This window comes from Bombyx mori, chromosome 28 (assembly GCF_030269925.1).
Source record: "Bombyx mori chromosome 28, ASM3026992v2".
NCBI classification, from domain to species: Eukaryota; Metazoa; Arthropoda; class Insecta; order Lepidoptera; family Bombycidae; genus Bombyx; species Bombyx mori.
Genome location: NC_085134.1, coordinates 2014864 through 2033547, shown reverse-complemented (window position 1 = coordinate 2033547; position 18684 = coordinate 2014864). Strand labels below are relative to the sequence as shown.

Below are 18684 nucleotides of genomic sequence, written 5' to 3'. Positions count from 1 at the left end.
ACTTCCACTTGGCCGATATTGGCCAAAAGTTCATTGCCTTATAACTGTGCAAATTCAAAGCCACGTCTGTCTGTCGGATACAAAACTGAATACCTGCTCGATTTTCTTGGACTTGGTGATCTGAGCGAGCTCTTCGTTCTTCTGGGCGAGCTCCGCTTCAAGCTGGGCCACGCGCTGCCTCAGCTGTTCAACCTCGTTCGCGTCCCCTGCTACGGATACAATGTATTGTTACGCCGGTTCGAATAACGCCATCTATCGCCGAATAGTCGAACGAATATCGAAGGATCTAGTAGAACCCAGAACGCTCGAGAATCACAACGCCATCTATTGTCAGATAGCGGAAACTGCTACTAGAGAGGTGTGGAATATTCTCGATAATTCTAGAGATGAGGTATCGGCTATAAAAGCGTTGTAGGAATGGCACGCAGTCAATCAGTAATCGGAACTACTCGAAGTGAGGTAGGCAGCGGCTTGGCTCGGTAGGCAGCGGCTTGGCTCTGCCCCTGGCATTGCTGAAGTCCATGGGCGACGGTAACCACTCACCATCAGGTGGGCCGTGCGCTCGCGCGCGCATTACAGTATTTTTTTCTACCTATTCGCTGATAGCCTATGGGGCTATTCCAACTTCGCGAAGACAGGTAGATGAGCTCACGGGCTCAACCTGAGAGAATTTGCTAACACTAACCCTAGCAAGAGCAGTGCTTCCCTGAATCTAGCACTGGATCGGAATCGCGACCAATATTAGCCTATCAATTAAGTACATGTATTTTCTACATGGATACCAAGTTCCAAGTCAATCGGATGCATGGTTCAGTAGTTATAACGGAACATCCGTATAAACCACTGTAGATTTATATATGAGTGTATTTATTAATTTATTACACTTCATGTAAAATTTACATTGGCGAACTCAATGCCCAAGGCATTCTCTATCAGTCAACCAAAAAAAGTATAGATTTTCGTATCGAAAAAATCCACACGTCATTTCTATATTAAGTTTTAAAATATACCGGCTCGATGAGAATACCTTTTCCAGCATAGTGGCGCGCCCTGGCGACCTCCTCCCTGTACTGGTGCAGCTGACGCTTCCATTCATCCACGTTGGCGGTGCTCTCCTGCAGGGCGGCCGTCAGTCGAAGATTGTTACTCTTCAACGTGGCCAGCTCTACCTCCCACTTCTTGGCATTCGCAGAGCTGTTGAGCAAATATGCTGTTTATTCCCCTATCTAATTGTTGGTAGCCTAGTGAGCTATTCCAACTACGTGTGGCGAGAGTTACAACAACGACATGTTGTAACTCTCGCCGAATGTAAGCCTTTATCATACTGGAATATAATCCAGATAAGTATTAAGTAAGAGGACCTTAAATAAAATGAAAATTTACAGTTTGTTAGTCATGTAACGAAAGCATTAAAGATTCCTGCAGACCGAATGGTAAACAGTCGACGTGGCCAAGTCACGTCATTTCGGATCCTCCCGGTCCACTAACGGTGCTTTTAGATACCACAAGCACCGGTCACCGACCTCGTCGTGCCCGTCGCTTGCGACGAAGGACTCGACGAGTGAATTGACCCACAGACACAGCCCACTGAGTTTCTCACCGGATCTTCTTCTCAGTGGATCGCGTTTCCGATCCGATGGTAGATTCTGCGAAGTGCTGCTCTTGTTAGGGTTAGTGTTAGCAACGACGTCAAGCTTGAGCCACATGAGCTCACCTACAAATTCGGTGAATCTAAAATCTATTCTATATATCGCACTGCTTCACAAGTCTCCCACATGAACAGCTCCTTTATCGTGATATTCGCGTGTCCAATACACACACAGCAACAAGACGTACAAGTTAAAACAGCTCACGCGACACACACGCGCGAACTGCGAAGCGGTAAAATCGCACACGTTACATATTCTTACATATCAAACGTGCGATGATTTTGCATTTCGATAACCCGGTTATTTGTAATTTGTCGTGTTTCGCTCAAAAAACGATTTGTCATCATAGTTTAGACGCACAAGTTTGAAAGGATTCTCATTAGCGGTAGCCCAAACTTGGCTTCGCCGTTGATATGCTGATGTGTATGCGAAAGCAATCTTGAAAATTGTTATGTAAATTCATCATATATCTACTTATCTACAAGTTAAACTGTCTTTTCGAACTACTTCGAATGGAACAACAGTAGACTATGTTTGTTTTGACAATCGATTTAAGATTTTTTTTTTATAATTTTCAGCACTTTTTTTTATTGCTTAGGTGGATGCACGAGCTCACAGCCCACCTGGTGTTAAGTGTTTACTTGAGCCCATAGACATTTACAACGTAAATGCGCCACCCATCTTGAGATATAAGTTCTAAGGTCTCAGTATAGTTACAACGGCTGCCCCACCCTTCAAACCGAAACGCATTACTGCTTCACGGTTGAAATAAGCAGGGCGGTGGTACCCGTGCGAACTCACAAGACTTCCTACCACTAGTAATTACGCAAATTATGATTTTGCGGGTTTGATTTTTATTACACGATGTTATTCCTTCACCGCGGAAGTCAATCGTGAACATTTGTTAAGTACGTATTGCATTAGAAAAATTGGTGCCCGCCTGCGGGATTCGAACACCGTTGTATCGCTAGATACGAATGCACCGAACGTCTTATCCTTTAGGCGACGACGACTTCAAACTTGCCTCTGTCATTTTGTTCAAATATCCGTTGTCAATCCCAAAGCATAATTACTTGCAAAACTAAACTGTGATACTAACTGTTGTGTAGCGCGTATGGGGACAAGTGATACTCAAGACGGCCAGTGACACACTAACTTTTATTACAAACATAACATTTCCTCCCTTAACAATTCAAGACGTATAGGTAACAATAACTAAACGAAACTAAAACTAATACATAATAACTAAACAATTACATCCCATAACAATTTTAGTAAAACTGTCTATAATTAACTTTAGAACGGTTACGTTTAGGAAACCTGGGCTCCCTAATAATTTGAGGCTCCAAGCTCGCCTCCTCAGCCTCGAACATTTTTTATATTTTTTTTAGTGTGGGTACCTCGTCGCCAGTGTTGTGTAGCGCGTATGGGGACAAGTGATACTCAAGACGGCCAGTGACACACTAACTTTTATTACAAACACTAGCGACCCGCCCTCGCTTCGCTTCGGAAACATTAAAACACACATGAAACCAAAAAAAAAAAAAGTAGCCTATGTTCATCAGGGACAATGTCGGTTTCTAATGGAAAAATATTTTTTCAAATCGGTCCAGTAGTTTCGGAGCCTATTCGAAACAAACAAACAAACAAATCTTTCCTCTTTATAATATTAGTATAGATAACACTAACAAAAGCATCGCTTCACGTTAACGAACTCTCATAGTTAACGCTACGACAGCCACTTAAACGTCACTTTCGATAAATCGGAGATCAATTACACAACAAAATGTTTTAGCTTCGCACACGCGATCCTAACACAGTAATTACCGAGATCCTAGATTACGAGTATAATATTGAAACGGTCGGAGCGAAATAGAATTTTCTGTATTTCAAAACATTACTGGCGGTAGGACCTCTTATGAGTCCGCGCGGGTGGGTACTGGTGGTACCCACCCGCGCGGACCCCTGCCTATTTCTGCCGTGAAGCAGTAATGCGTTTCGGTTTGAAGGGTGGGGCAGCCGTTGTAACAAAAACTGAGACCTTATAAATCATATCTCAGGATAGGTGGTGGCATTTACGTTGTAGATGTATATGGCCTCCAATAACCATTGAACACCAGGTGGGCTGTGAGCTCATCCAAACCATTAAACAATAAAATAAAAAAAAAGTTAAAAAAAAGAAACACCCAAACACTAAAATAGATTTAAGTGTCAACCGGGCCGGCCACACTGGACTACAATTGGAGAGACATATGCTCAGCAATGGCCAGTGGACAGGCTGAGATAATGCTGATGACTCAATACTCTTTAACAATGTTATTTATATACATAGGTTTAAGAAAACTATTAAAGAACATCTGTGCAATAAAGCTTACTATAAAGTCAATGATTATCTAGAAGATTGCACAAAGTGGGAATGAGTTGCTCGCTCCGGGCATTTCAATATTGCAATAATTGTAACGTTATAATACTCATTGTAAAAATGAACATTTAAAAAAAATCAAATATAAAAAAAAGACATCAGTGAGTCCCCACCTCATGCATGGTAGGTATAGGGGTCTCAATGTACAAAAAGTCAGGTCTGGTCAAATACAACAGGTATTCGCCCATGGGCTCTTGGGCTAGTAGGGCACAGACGATTGAAGCGGTCTAATGTCTCCCAGACATGAACTAGAGAAGCTCATAATTGCGGGTCGCATAGAGGACAAGCGCGCCGAGGGCAGAACACCAGCCCGATGGTCAGATCTAGTAACAGAAGCACTTGGTGGTAATCTGTACCATGCGGTCCACGCCACCCATGATCGAACACAGTGGAAGAACGTCACATGTGGTCGCGATCCTCAGTAGTGAGGGAGCGATATAGAAGATGTCGTGGCGTGCAACCTCTTTGACAGGACATAAAACCTATAATGACTAGACATAGACAGACTAAGACAGACATTTGAAAATAATTCAAAAATAAATGGAACGAGGGCGTACGTGACCAGCAGCGAGGCAGTACATTTTATGACTTCTGAAAAGACAGACATACAAAAAGACGAAAAAGAACGAATAATAATTGACCGTTCTTATATGAGATGTTCAAGTGACCTTCGACCGTTCAAGTAGTCATTCGACCGTTCAGAAGAAGAAGAAGAATGTCTAGCAAGGGGGTTTATAGTATAAACACGATAATTGAACAATCAAACAGCGTTACGATCAATACGCGTTCGTTCCGCAACGTGGACAGAGATAGGATCATTTCAACGTTCGCTAACTCGAGTTGGTTATGTGGAAACTTTGTAAGTGGCCTGGTTGCGTTGGTGAAGAATGACTCAGGGATGATTTTAATTATAATTCCACAATCTTTTTGCATTTTTCCTAGAGCGTCTACGCCGAAATGGGTATGTCATTCACGGGGATAGTCCAATCGAATGACGCAACTGTGTCGATACGAGTCCTATGCCGAATGCTAATTTTTAAGTGAAGTTTTAGGCAGCGGCTTGATTTTGCCTCTGGCATTGCTGATGTCCACGGGCGACGGTAGCCGCTCACAATCAAGTGGGCCGTGTGCTCGTCTGCCTACAAGGGCAAGAAAAATAAATAAATAAAAAGTAAAGCGAAACTTATGTACCTATGTCGTCTCAGTTTTTTTTTATTGATTTGCTGGGTGGACGCACGCACAGCCCATCTGGTGTTAAGCGATTACTGGAACCCATAGACATATACAACGTAAATGCGCCACCCACCCCGAGATATAAGTTCTAAGGTCTCAGTATAGTTACAACAGCTGCCCCTCTCTTCAAGCCGAAACGCATTACTGCTTAACGGCAGAAATAGGCAGGGTAATGGTACCTACCCGTGCGGACTCACAAGAGGTCCTACCACCAGTAAAAAATTAACTTCCAGTAAAAAATAACTTCGAGCGTCACATATTAAAACCCCTTCTCAGTGGGTCACGATTCCGATCCGATGGTGGATTCGGCGAAGCACTGCTCTTTTTAGGGCTAGTATTATAATTCGCCAGGCTGAGCCCCGTAAGTTCGACTACACCTTAGTTGAAACTAGTAAGACCCCTCGAGTACTAGTATAGGTAGGCAAGGTAGCTTTAGTGTTAACCAACAAAAAAAACATACAAAGATTATTTCTTCCCAAAGTGGTTAAAGTAAAATATACCTATCATCAGTTAGGATGCGGCCGAAATTCGAGCACTAATAACCCACTGCGTAAATAATGACTAATTGCCCTAGAGAATGTTTGGAGCTCAATGGTGGAACAGTAGATCCGGTCTTACGTTACACGTATGTGTCTCAACATATTGGTTTTATCGTTTATTAAACATGGCATAATCAGCACAGCCCATTGGGTTGCACGCTCGACTGTTCCCAATAATAATGTGTTATTTAAAGTCCATACATAACACGTAAGTTAGGTATTCAAGAGAGAGACGCCAAGAAGACGATCGTTCTCAAAACTTTGGGTTAAATTAGTCTTTAAATAAATAAATAAATGGTATTTAACAGACTAGTTTATTTGGGTTTAGGAGTTCACGGTCCAGCTGAAATTGTGTGGTTATCGGAACCCATATACTTTAAAAGATAAAAGCCATCAATACACTTTGGGATCTGAAATCGAAATCTATTTTATCTTTTATAACGACTGTCGCACGGTATGGACATGTCATGCGTAGAGAGAAGATACATGTGACTAGGAGATGTATGGAAATGGTAGTGCAAGGTAGAGGGGGAAGAGGTCGACCAAAGAAGACATGGATGGAGTGTGTGAATGACGATTTGAGAGAGAGAGGAGTGAGTGTTGAGATGACGGCTGATAGAAGAGAATGGAAGAGAAAAATTAGCTGTGCCGACCCCTCGGTGGGATAAGGTGGAGAAAAAGAAGAAGAACGACTGTCGCACGGAACGATCAGAGGGTATAGAAGCTATCCGCACGCTACTGTCACTATAGCGCGCTGGCAACAAGAGAATAAGACCAAGACGGGATGATAAAAGAGGAGGATTGAGTTGGACTTTGAACTTTCCACCATAAAACAGTCAACGCCGAATGTCTGTCTGCGGTTAATTGGCCAAATAAGGCTTCAACGGCCTCGAAGAACTAAATCTCTTCGAAAAGCACTGCCGTGGAACGACGTGGGAACCCACCATTTTCTTTATATTTCCAAGAAATCCTCATGAGGTATCCCCCTCCTAAGGCCTCAAAAACATCCATGGGCCCGCGGTCCTCTTCCAAAATCTGTGGACCGTCAAGACCCACATACACCGCGTGCCCGAAAACACATGCATGAGGCACCATGCCCGAATAAAAATTACCCCAGTTCTATCTGAGTATCTATACTACGAGTAATAACCAAATGTGTTTTTTTTTTAATCTTAGTTTAACAGTAACAAATATTCTATCTCTTTTACGCATTTCAGTAAATATGTAAGTAGGGAGAAGAAATTTTTGATATATTATCCCGAATGCGGCCCTCAATAAGTAGAGAGAGAGAGAGAGAAAAAAAGAGAGAGAGAGAGAGAGAGAAAGAGAGAGAGAGAAAGAGAGAGAGAGAGAAAAGAGAGAGAAAAAGAGAGAGAAAGAGAACATTATTGCACACCAAAACACAATTAACCTTAGAAAACAGTAATACATTTGTACAATAGGCGGTCTTATCGCTAAAAGCGATTTCGTCCAGACAACCGTTTAATTCAGAAAATTCTGGAAAAGATAAAGATACAGCAGGTATATTGCGATGTACTATTATTATTAAATTATTAAAGAAAATACATATAGTAACGTATTAAATAAATAAATAAATTATACATAAGTACTAAGAGTCCCGGAAAAATATGCACATTTTACTTACATTTTTACATCATAATTTATTGTACGTGTAACGTTCATACTTCGTTGGTCTCATGCATGCCTCTAATGCAAAAGTCGCGTGTTCATGATGGGGCACGTACCATTAAATTTAGAATTTTTTAAAGATACCTCATGTAATTCTTTCAGATGGTCTTAGTTTGTTGCCATTAAGCTCATTACTGCCGTAATGTTCTTGAACTCAAATTCAAAAAGGTATTCTCGTAGGACCACGTTATGCTTTGACTAAATTTATAAAATAGGGAGATTTGAGATCGATGCGTATGCAAATCGATTGTCTAATAAAAAAAAATCGATTATGTTATCGATATTAACTAAAGAATCAATCTCAGAAAATCGATAATATTTTTTTCGGTAGCCGTATAAGCCGTATTGTTTTATGTTACTATTAGCACGCTAGTCGATCCAATCTGAAGTTCAAGCAAGAGTACTCGTGAGTCGTTTAGCGGATGACCTCAAACATCTTGGCCGTCATGATTAAACGAAAAATTAATTTCCCAAAAGAACGTATGAGAATTTAATAAAAACAAGAGCAATCTGATTTAAAGATGAAAAATGAAGAAAACTACAATACTACCTACTACTCCCTACCATTTACTACTGGTGGTAGGACCACTTGTGAGTCCGCGCGGGTAGGTACCACCATCCTACCTAGTTCTGGCGTGAAGCAGTAATGCGTTTCGGTTTGAAGGGTGGGGCTAACTTGTAACTATACTTGAGACCTTAGAACTTATATCTCAAGGTGGGTGGCGCATTTACGTTGTAAATGTCTATGGGCTCCAGTGACCATTTAACACCAGGTGGGCTGTGGGCTTGCTAGTCCACCCATCTAAGCAATAAAGAAAAACTATACATCGAAAAAGAAGTTTCACTTCATTCACGCGCACCAATTTGCATGCGCACCGTTTTTTGGGCATAATAAAAAAATATTATTACTCTGCATTCCTTCTCTATATCTATACATATAAATAAAATTAAAGTGTCTGTTTGCAGTATTGAAATAACCGCTTTTTACTACATGCATATGAATATATATACGGTACATACACCAAAATAACATTTTTTACAATTTTAGTCTGTCTGTCTATCTGTCTGTCTGTTTGTTCCGGCTAATCTCTGGAACGGCTGGACCGATTTTGATGAGACTTTCACTAATATATAGCTGATGATATAAGGAGTAACTTAGGCTACTTTTTTTAGACTAGCTTCGCCCCGCGGCGTCACCTGCAGTTATTGTCGTACCGCGCGCAACATGGCGGGCTTCGCCTATCAATAATAAAATTTAATGTTTCCGAAGCGAAGCGAGGGCGGGTCGCTAGTTCTCTATAAGTGTGCAAAATTTCATACTCCTCCGTTCGCGAAATTTTCCTAAAAAGGGGTACACAGTTTTGGCTTCACGTATTAATATACAGATTAAAATCACATGTGCAATAGTAACCACTGACGTCAGGCCAGTATTTTACTCGTCATTACGCATCGGCACACATAATGAGATTATGCAAAGACCCTAATCACACAATGATTTCGACGCATACCCCAAGCCCGCAGCATGTAACCAAACTAAAACCGATCAACTCATTCGCTTATATAAATCATCGATAGTGATCGCTTAACTTTTTTTTTGTTGTTATAGCTTAAGCATTGTTGGACATCGCAAGATATACGCTATGAAAGCACCGGGTAAAATTTGAAGTTGTGAGCTACGTAAATATTAGTCAACCAATTTAATACGTGACAAGGTAGATTTCTGAAATTGGTATCTACTTAAATTGTATATGTTTCAAAGGTATTTTTTAAGTATCTTTTGTATGTAAATTGCTTATTCTTATTTATGTGTAAAGAAGCAAAATTTAATTTTTATTTTTATTTTTAATAATAATTATTATATATAATACTTTGTATTAATTGTATGTATATTTACGGAGATATGTATGTGTGTTTATATGCATGTGTACATATATGTATATCCCTTTCAGGTCTAAAATTTTTTTTGCTAAAATTTCATTTTATTTTCTAATACAAGGGAAGGGAAGCTTTAATGCCTTCATTAAAAAATAAAATAAAAAATCCAAAATGCCTCCAGAGTCAGGTACTACCTCTGCACGATAGTGATGTTTAGGCTTTAAATGAACTAGAGCACGATAGTGATGTTATTGGGTTTTTGAATATTATGGTGTTCGTTAATGGAAATAAGAGCCAAATTTTATCAAAATCAATATTTATTTCTTCTAACATTATTATAACAATCAGTCTTTTTTAATTGTTTCAATCAGTCTTACAAATAATATAGCTAGGTTTTATTTTGTATGATATGCTGCAAAGCAGTTTTGTCCTCTTTTGAGGCAGAGATACACATCACACTTTACACACCGAATCTTTGACCTGCTTTTACAATTTTCCATTCTGCATGCGCGAGGATTATCAATGCTTTCAAAACATGGAAGGTGGTCGTAGCCGTCGTACTTTTTGGCTTGAGAGGGCTGATTTGTTCTCTTAAACCTTGTATTATTATTTTGCACTACATTTTCGACAGCATTTTCATCACTCTCGCTAATCCTCCTTCGGCGATTAGGCGTGTTGGTAAGCCCATCTGCTACTTGCATCCGAAACTCTAACAAGTCCATAACTTTGCTATTTGGGATCGCAGCTGCTGCACATTCCAATTTATACAAGCGCCATGCATTACAAAGAGCCAGATCAAAGAAATGGAGTATGACCTTTAACGTCCATTTTCTCGTCTTCATAAAGGTGCGGTAGTACTCCATTGATTGATCAAGGATGTCCACACCACCCATGTACCTATTGTAATTAGCGATTATTTTGGGCGCGGTAACATCAGTGAAAGCAGAGATATTTTTATTCCAACGCTGTACAAATGTTGTATCGTCAGCAGATGTGCAGTTTGATGCAACTAGCACGGATTTGTTATCCATCCATTTAACAACTACGACATCGTCACACACGAACTGTTGCGATTCACCACGTTTCATACGGCGATCAGGTTTGAAATCGATGTTTTTCCGTTCAGGTATTCGATTCATCATTAGCGTTGCTGTACCGTGTAGCCCAATAGTGCTTAGCTTTTCAAGCAAAGGTATTGACGAGAAGTACCGGTCAAAATAAATGCAGCTGCCTCTTGGAATTGACTTAGAAAGATGTAAAATTATCGACGCTCCAACTCCCAAAGATCTGTCACCCATTGAAGTGCTGGCACCTCTATAAACTTCAAAGTCAATCATTAGTCCATCATGTGTGGTGGCCACAAAAACTTTTAAACCTTGGGGTCGAGGCTTGGTTTTGATAACCTGTCGCAGCCCACGTGGACATACACCACTAAAAGGGATCATTTGTTCATCTATGGAAAAATATCCCGGCTGTCTTTCGAGTCGATCACATGTTTTTTTAACCCGGTCAAGTATTGGTTGTACTTTCCACAGTGTGTTGGTATTTCCTGTCGGAGCAGTGTCACTGTCAACGACGTGCAATGCTGAACGCAGAGTCTTGAACCTGTCTCTGGCCATGACGTTCGTGACTATATCCAATCGTAATCCTTCTCGCCAGTACATGAACAACCGCGGGTATGGGATACATCCCATGATGAAATGTATGCCTACCAGTTTCTTTAATTCAATGGCATTTGTGTTTAAGATACGGCCATTGTGGCGCATGAAATAATTGTTGGTACAAAACGCAGTTGACTCAAAAAAATCATCATTAAAATAGTCGCTAAAATATTCTAAGGGTTCTCTGATAACACCCGGCTGAACGCGTTGTGGGTAGCCATGTTCTTTTTGACTAAAAGCCTCCTGTCTCCAAAGTCTTCTTCTGGCTTTTGCTTTGTTTTGAACCACATTTCTACGTTGAGGTTGAGCTGGGGGCGGTATTGGAAATTGTGGTGATGGAACATCAATGACAGCAGGGTTACAAGGCCTTTGGAGAGGCAATTCGTCATCATCATCGATACCTTCTACTTCAGAATCGTTTCCGTCTTGAAGCAGATGTAATATTAAATCGCTGTCCAACGGTCTCACTAACAAAAACAAAAAATATAGCTGTTAAATTCAAAAAATGTTAGTCAATAGTTAAAAATGCTCAAAACAGAGTTAAGCCTAAACGTCATTATCGTGACTTTTGATATTCAAGGTGTAATTTTAGTTTGAAATCGTAAGTTTCAACAGAAAATAAACTAGTAAAATAGATCACTTTTAATAGCAGTAACTAAATAATAACAATGGCTTAAGTTTCAATAACAATTTGTACGAAATATCAGAACTTACGCACTCCGCTACCATTGTCAAAGAACGCCGTCATCTTTGTCGCCTCACCAAAGACCGACTAACAGGTCAATCGCGCAAAAATTATTATAAAGCGTGTAGCGTAATTCATGCACACTCGTGTGGTGCAGTCTTCGTCCCGTAAAGTTAATTCCGCAAGACGTGGGAATTTTTTAAACGAAGGTGCACTAACGTGTTTGATCGACCTTAAAGGGATATGTATTTCACTGGAATGGTACACCGCGCGTAGTTCGTTCCCAAATGATTCTTGTCCACCTGATGGTTGTCTGGAAGAGATCGTTCTTAGAGATAAGACCGCCAATTGTACTTTTTTTGTGTTTAATGTATCGCACTGTTTATTTGTTTTTTGGTGTACAATAAATAATACTCTCTCTCTCTCTCTCTCTCTCTCTCTCTCTACGTATTTATGCCGACATTTTAAATTCACCGTTCCTATTTTTACTATGCATATCTATAATACTATTTTAGAAAGCCATTTAGTCTATTCGAAGGAACGCCACGAATAAATAGAACCGGAGATGTTTACTGGACCAGGTTTGGTGCGGTTGTAATGCCCAAAATAATGATGATTTAGTCTGTTCAATGTAGAACTCATTCAATTTAATTCAATAAATCAACCTACTCTTTATTTTATCTTATTTTTCATTGCCTTAGTAGGCAGACGAGCGCACGGCCCATCTGATGGCTAGTGGTCACCGTCGCCCATGGACTTTAACAATGCCAAGGGCAAAGCCAAGCCGCTGTCTACCTTTAAGTTCTCTTCACAAACCTCGTTTGAAGGACATGTCATAGCACTCGAGAAACACCGTGGAGGAGAGCTCATTCCAAAGCCGGATGGTAAGTGGCAAAAAAGATCTCTCGAGACGCACTGTGGATGACCGCAGTGGCTCCACGTAGTATGGATGACTAGTATGGATCTACTCCGGCGTCAGATGGTGCGATGGCAAAAACGAGATGATGGAATCATCTCAAACAATTCCTCAGAACACTCCCAATGGAACATATGGTATTAAGTACAGACGGAACTGAAGTCCCTTCGCAGACCCAGAGGTTCCAAACGTTTAGTTTAGTTTAGAACTTACATCTCCAGATGGATTTTTTTTATTGCCCTCGTAGGCAGACGAGCATACCCACCTGATGGTGAGGCCATCCGCTGCCGCTGAGCCAAGCCGCTGCCGACGACTTAATAATCTCCACAAGCCTCCTTTAAAGAAGAACATGTCATACCGTGGAGGAGAGCTCATTCTATAGCCCATTGGCGCATTTACGTTGTAGATGTCTACGGGCTCTAGTAACCACTTAACACCAGGTGGGCTGTGAGCTCGTCCACCCACCTAAGCAATAAATAAAAAACACTATCGCACGTGAAGACACTGTTCGGACATTGCTCGCTATATTTTCGCTAAAGAACTATAGCCCGCACTCAAACGGCCCCTTCCGACGCCGCCATAAGTCACCACCACCACGCGGGGGGCGCGCGGGGGGGGGGAGTGCAGAAGAATTAACCACTTCTCGGGTATAAGTTCGAACACATATCCAACATACAATTATACATTTCGTGAACGTACACCGGTGTACACACAAAAGCATAACATTTTATCATAAAGTGCACAGTGTGCGTCACTAATATGGAATTGACAAGCGTGAGTTTGATTTACTTTATTATATTTTTTTTTAATATATGGGCTTAAGATATCGAATCTCCGTCGACAACCTGATTGGTTGAAGCAAACAATCAAGAAAAATATCGCAATTTAAACATTATTGGTTTTGGTCAGCGAACAAAACTATCTTCTAGTTTTTTTTGGCTTCCGATTAAGCCACAGACTTGGATCCAGATAGTCGTACGGCCTTACATTAGGTAGCTGGAGACATGACAACGTGATTTCCGCTATCCATCTCTCGACTTTCAATTAACTAACATCAGTGAGCTTAGTGCGAGTTTTTTTAACTTTTCGATCGCGTAAAAGTTAACTAAGATTTTTTTTTTATTATTGAAAGATTACTAGTTGCCCGAAGGCCTTTCCAGTTTCACCAGGACAGGTGGGCGAGCAAAGGCTCAGCCAGGAGGGGTTGGATTTGCTAATAACTGCCCGAGCGCCTCCGAAAGAGACCTAACAACTCAAGAGCAATTGCTTCGCGAATGAATCTACTACCGGATCGAAATCGCGACCCGCTGAGAAGATCCGGCGAACTCGGCGGGCTGATGCATGGGTTAGGTTGCACGTCCACCTCTTTGTCGAGTTCGACGAGTACGGTTACCAGGTCCCTAAGCCTGCTCCTAGTGTTAGAGCTGAAGGCGTCAGGCTCAGATTTGTATGGAGTCGGAACAGCGCCTCTAGCGGCAAACGTAGTGCACTTGTTCCAATTCCATTCAAATTTAAGTAAACTTTTATACCATCGAGAAGTTAAAAAACTCGCACTAAGGACACAGAAGTATACAGTAGGTTCGGCACTCACACGTTCGGGCTTTCAATCCCGATAAAAAGAAACGTAACGTGTCTAAAGTCTGAGCTCCATGGGATGACAAGTCGACCTAACACAGTTAAAATGTTAAAAATTAACATGGAGATGGGATACTCAAGGAGATACTCGCGTCTACAAGACCAGTCACATGTCCTTTTAAGTAATAACTTGTTGACGAATTTCGGCGTAATCTTTTGACCTAATCACTCCAGTTCCATCAGGACCAAAACTCCATTTATTTTGACTCGGTATTCATGTCTGTTTCACATTGAACGGCATAAAGATTACTGCTCATTAAAGGTAAATTTATTTTAAAAAAAAGTAAAAGTTCTGTGTTAATTTGCCCAATAGAAATATTAAAGGAACTATGTATAAGTTTACAATTAGAACATTATGACGTGTAATTAGTGTACCTCTAAAAAACCTCATCCAATTCATTAACTATAGAAGCGACTGTATGTTAAACAACGCATTCATCAAATTTGTGACACGCTTTTCCTGTTAATGCAAAGTCCGCCAATTCTCAAACTATACAGGGAGTGAAAACTGAACAAACAATTACCCTTACGTGCTGGAACTGAATTGAAACTGATAGAAGAAAGCGAAAACCGCGTCGCGTGTCCGTTTGACACACGCTAGCTACGGCGGGAAGTAATAAATGTCTTACTTATTATACATACTGTGGTACGGGGAAGTTCTTGTAAAAGAAACAAATCAAAATGGCTCGAGGCGGAACTTTTATGATTAATAATGTGTCGTAGTACTGGTGGTTTTACTGGTGGTAGGACCTCTGTGAGTCCGAACGGGTAGGTACCACAACCCCGCCTATTTCTACCGTGAAGCAGTAATGCGTTTCGGTTCGAAGGGCGGGGTAGCCGTTGTAACTATACTGAGAACTTAGAACTTATATCTCAAGGTGGGTGGCGCATTTACGTTTTAGATGTCTATGGGCTTCCACTTAATACAAGGTGGGCTGTGAGCTCGTCCAACCATCTAAGCGATAGAAAAGGAAAAAGAAAAAAAAATTTGCTCGACGCGGAACTTTTGTGATTAATAATGTGTAGAAACGAATGAACTTAAATTTTGAAGAGCTTTATCATAAACTTCAAGAGGTTGATAAACAGACGCTCTTTGTAGACGCAGGATTGTCCTTTTTTTCCTACCTAAGCTGAGAGCCTTGGGAGGCTATTTCAGCAGGTGACCTCACGGGGCTCAAACCTGACGACGTTGCTAACGCGAACCCTAGCAAGGACAGTGCTTCACAGAATCTACTACCGGATCGGAAACGCGACTCACTGAGAAGATCCGGCGAGAAACTCAGTGGGCTGTGTCTGAGGGAGAATTGTCCGCGACCTGAGCAGAAACACAAAGTGCGGATCCAAATATAATTGTTCCCACATGGTACTTAACTAAGAAATTAACTACCCTTTTTTTTAAATTAACTACCCTACCATCGTGATACCTGCTGAGGGGTATAACCACAAATTAACATAAAATTAATCCGCAATTTAGGCACGTTTGTAAAGAACACCAAAACAAATTTAACTATGTCGTAACAATCAATACTTATATACAATACAATAAAAGATGTGATAATGGAATTGGATAGGCGTTATGAATCTAGCACTATATAATAAAAGATAAAGAAGTCTTTATTAACAGCCTTAACTCATATTTAGGTACATACTATTAATCTAATTTTTCTAAGCATTTGACATCGGCAAAGATTGTTTTGCTTTCGCATAGGCCTCCCCCAAATACTGCCTAAGTCCCGGTCGTGGCAATTCCTCTTCCACGTTGAGCCTGCAACGGTCTTTATGTCATCTACCCACCTTTACAACGGTCGTCCTTTTAATATTTTCCCCTCTCGAGGATACCACACAATTACTAATTTATCGCATAAGAGAAACATAAAAGTATTTATATCGCACTATATTAACGACTAGCTGACCCGGCAGACTTCGTAATGCCTCAATCGTTATATAAAAGAGCTAAACTTTTGTATAAAATAAACTTAAAACAAATTAAAGAAATCCGTCCGGTAATTAAAGGGAAAACAAAATTGTTATTTTTATTTAATTCCGAGCATTTTCATATTTATCTACCTTTTAAACCTTTTCTGGACTTCCACAAATAATTCAAGACCAAAATTAGCCAAACCGGTCCAGCCGTTTTCGAGTTTTAGCGAGACTAACGAACAGCAATTAAAAACTTTGGGTACATTAATCTATTTTATTTATGGATTAAATTTATCCATCTCTGTACGAAATAACATCGTTACATTGGCAAACACACAAAAAATATGTTAAAATTAAATATAAAAATGATGCTCATCACAACTGAACATAGTATACATAAATAGCGGATTGTCTGACACAAATGTCAAGTGGCTTGGTTACATCACGCGGAGGTGTCAACTTTCGAGCGCTTTAAGCAAGTCACCGCTCGCAGCTTTTTAGGTGTAACATTGATCATATAACTTTCTTTGACATTTTTGATAACGGTTAAGTAATATGTCGATTGTTTTGTTACGTGGAGCACTCCCGAAAATGGCCCACTGAGTTTCTCGCCGTATCTTCTCATTGGGTCGCGATTCCGATGCGGTGGTAGATTCAGCGAAGCACTGCTCTTGCTAGGGCCAGTGTTAGCAAAGGTTTTCAGGTTGAGCCCATTTTTACAAACTTTTATATAGGTACCCACTGAGTTTCTCGCCGAATCTTCTCAGTGGGTCGCGATTCCAATCCGGTGGTAGAAGCAGTGGTAATACCGAAGCACTGCTCTTGCTAGGGCCAGTGTTAGCAAACTTTTTCAGGTTGAGCCCATTTTTACAAACTTTATAAAAGTTTCTCGCCGTATCTTCTCAGTGGGTCGCGGTTTCGCTCGGGTAGTAGATTCCTCGAATCACTGCTCTTGCTAGGGCTAGTGTTTAGCAATTCTCTCAGGTTGAGCCCGTGAGCTCACCTACCGGTCCGCGCGAAGTTGGAATAGCCCCTTAGGCTGTCAACGATTAGGTAGGGGGAAAAAACTTTTATAGTATCGTAGTAACATTAAGTGGCATCTTGTCTTTTTTGGGACCGAATTAAAGTGCGCCCTATAACTTTGTAACGGGCGCCGATAGCCCACTTAACACCGGGTGGACCGATAAACTATCTGACCATTTACAGCTATAAACAAAAAAACCACAGCCACAAAACAATAATCCGCGAGCTAACAACAACGAAACTTATTGCATCGTAAAATTGTCGTTTAGAGAAAATGCTTTTGGATATCATAAATTTTTACGTCATATTTATAACACGTTTTTTTTTTGTGAGCTTGTTACATAAAATTTTTTTATATCGATCGAATTTCGAAAGACATTACGTCATTAATTGTTATTTATAGATTTATAGATAAGACAGAAGACAGCTTCACATGCGGTCTACCTCATAAATCACTAGACGAGCCCCGCGGTTTTGGCTGCGTTAAAGGAACAGTTTTTTCCCGCGATAAAGAGTTACTCGTCACTCTGCTGTCTATAAACTACAAGTCCGTTAGTAGAACAGTTGGAAACGTAAAAAGCGCGAACCAGCAAATTACTGTCGTATCTGGTAAACTGTCGACATCGCCCTAAGCACGTCATTTCGGCTCCTCCGGATCTAAAGGTGCTTTTAGGTACCTCAAGCACCGGTCACCGTCCTCGTCGAAACTGTCGCTTGCGACGAAGGGTTCGGCGAGTAAACTAACTCATACACACAGCCCACTGAGTTTCTCGCGGGATATTCTCAGTAGGTCGCGTTTCCGATCCGGTGGTGGTTCTGCGAAGCACTGCTCTTTCCAGGACCAGTGTTAGCAACGCCTCCCAGTTTGAGCACCGAGAGCTCACCTACACGTTACGCTGACATAGCCTCTCAAGGTTATCAGCTTAGGTATGGAAAAAAAGGTAGGGGTAGCTGTTGTACTACTTATCTAAAACTTAGAAGCTGTCTTGAGGTACGTGGCAGTAATTACGTCGGTATAATATCTAAGTTGTTGTAATCCTAGGGTACCCCGCTGGTACATAGGGCCTTCATTCACATGTTGTCTCCACTTGACGCTTGACCCGCTTGGTCCTTAACATCACTCCAGGCCTGCCGGTAGTCCTCATCTTGCTCTCGACAACGCGTCGCCAAGCATGTACAGGGCGATCAGGTTTTCTCCTGCCAAACGGTTGCCACTCGAAGTTCATTGGTGGTAGGACCTCTTATGAGTCCACCCCGCGTATTTCTGCCGTGAAGCAGTGGGGCAGCCGTTGTAACTATACTGAGACCTTAGAACTTATATCTCGAGGTGGGTGGCGCATTTACGTTGTAGATGTCTATGGGCTCCAGTAACCACTTAGAACCGTGACCTCGTTCACGTCTACCAAACAATACCCACAATACAACACAAAATATCGA

The 18684-nt window shown here is 41.1% G+C and overlaps 1 protein-coding gene across 3 annotated transcripts in view; it reads right to left on the bottom strand.

Moving 5' to 3' along the window:
- Window positions 1–18684, bottom strand: part of LOC101740566 (homer protein homolog 2) — a 51860-nt gene that overhangs the window by 9615 nt on the left and 23561 nt on the right. The window contains exons 7-8 of one of the 3 annotated variants that reach the window (XM_012696685.4): window positions 1028–1194; window positions 94–209 (exon numbers count right to left, since the gene is read on the bottom strand). In XM_012696685.4, coding sequence (XP_012552139.1) covers window positions 94–209; window positions 1028–1194 — 283 coding nt within the window. Of the gene's footprint in view, window positions 1–93; window positions 210–1027; window positions 1195–9706; window positions 12067–18684 lie in introns of those variants that run through there. The other 2 variants (XM_004933536.5, XM_062676769.1) reach the window with 2 other exon arrangements.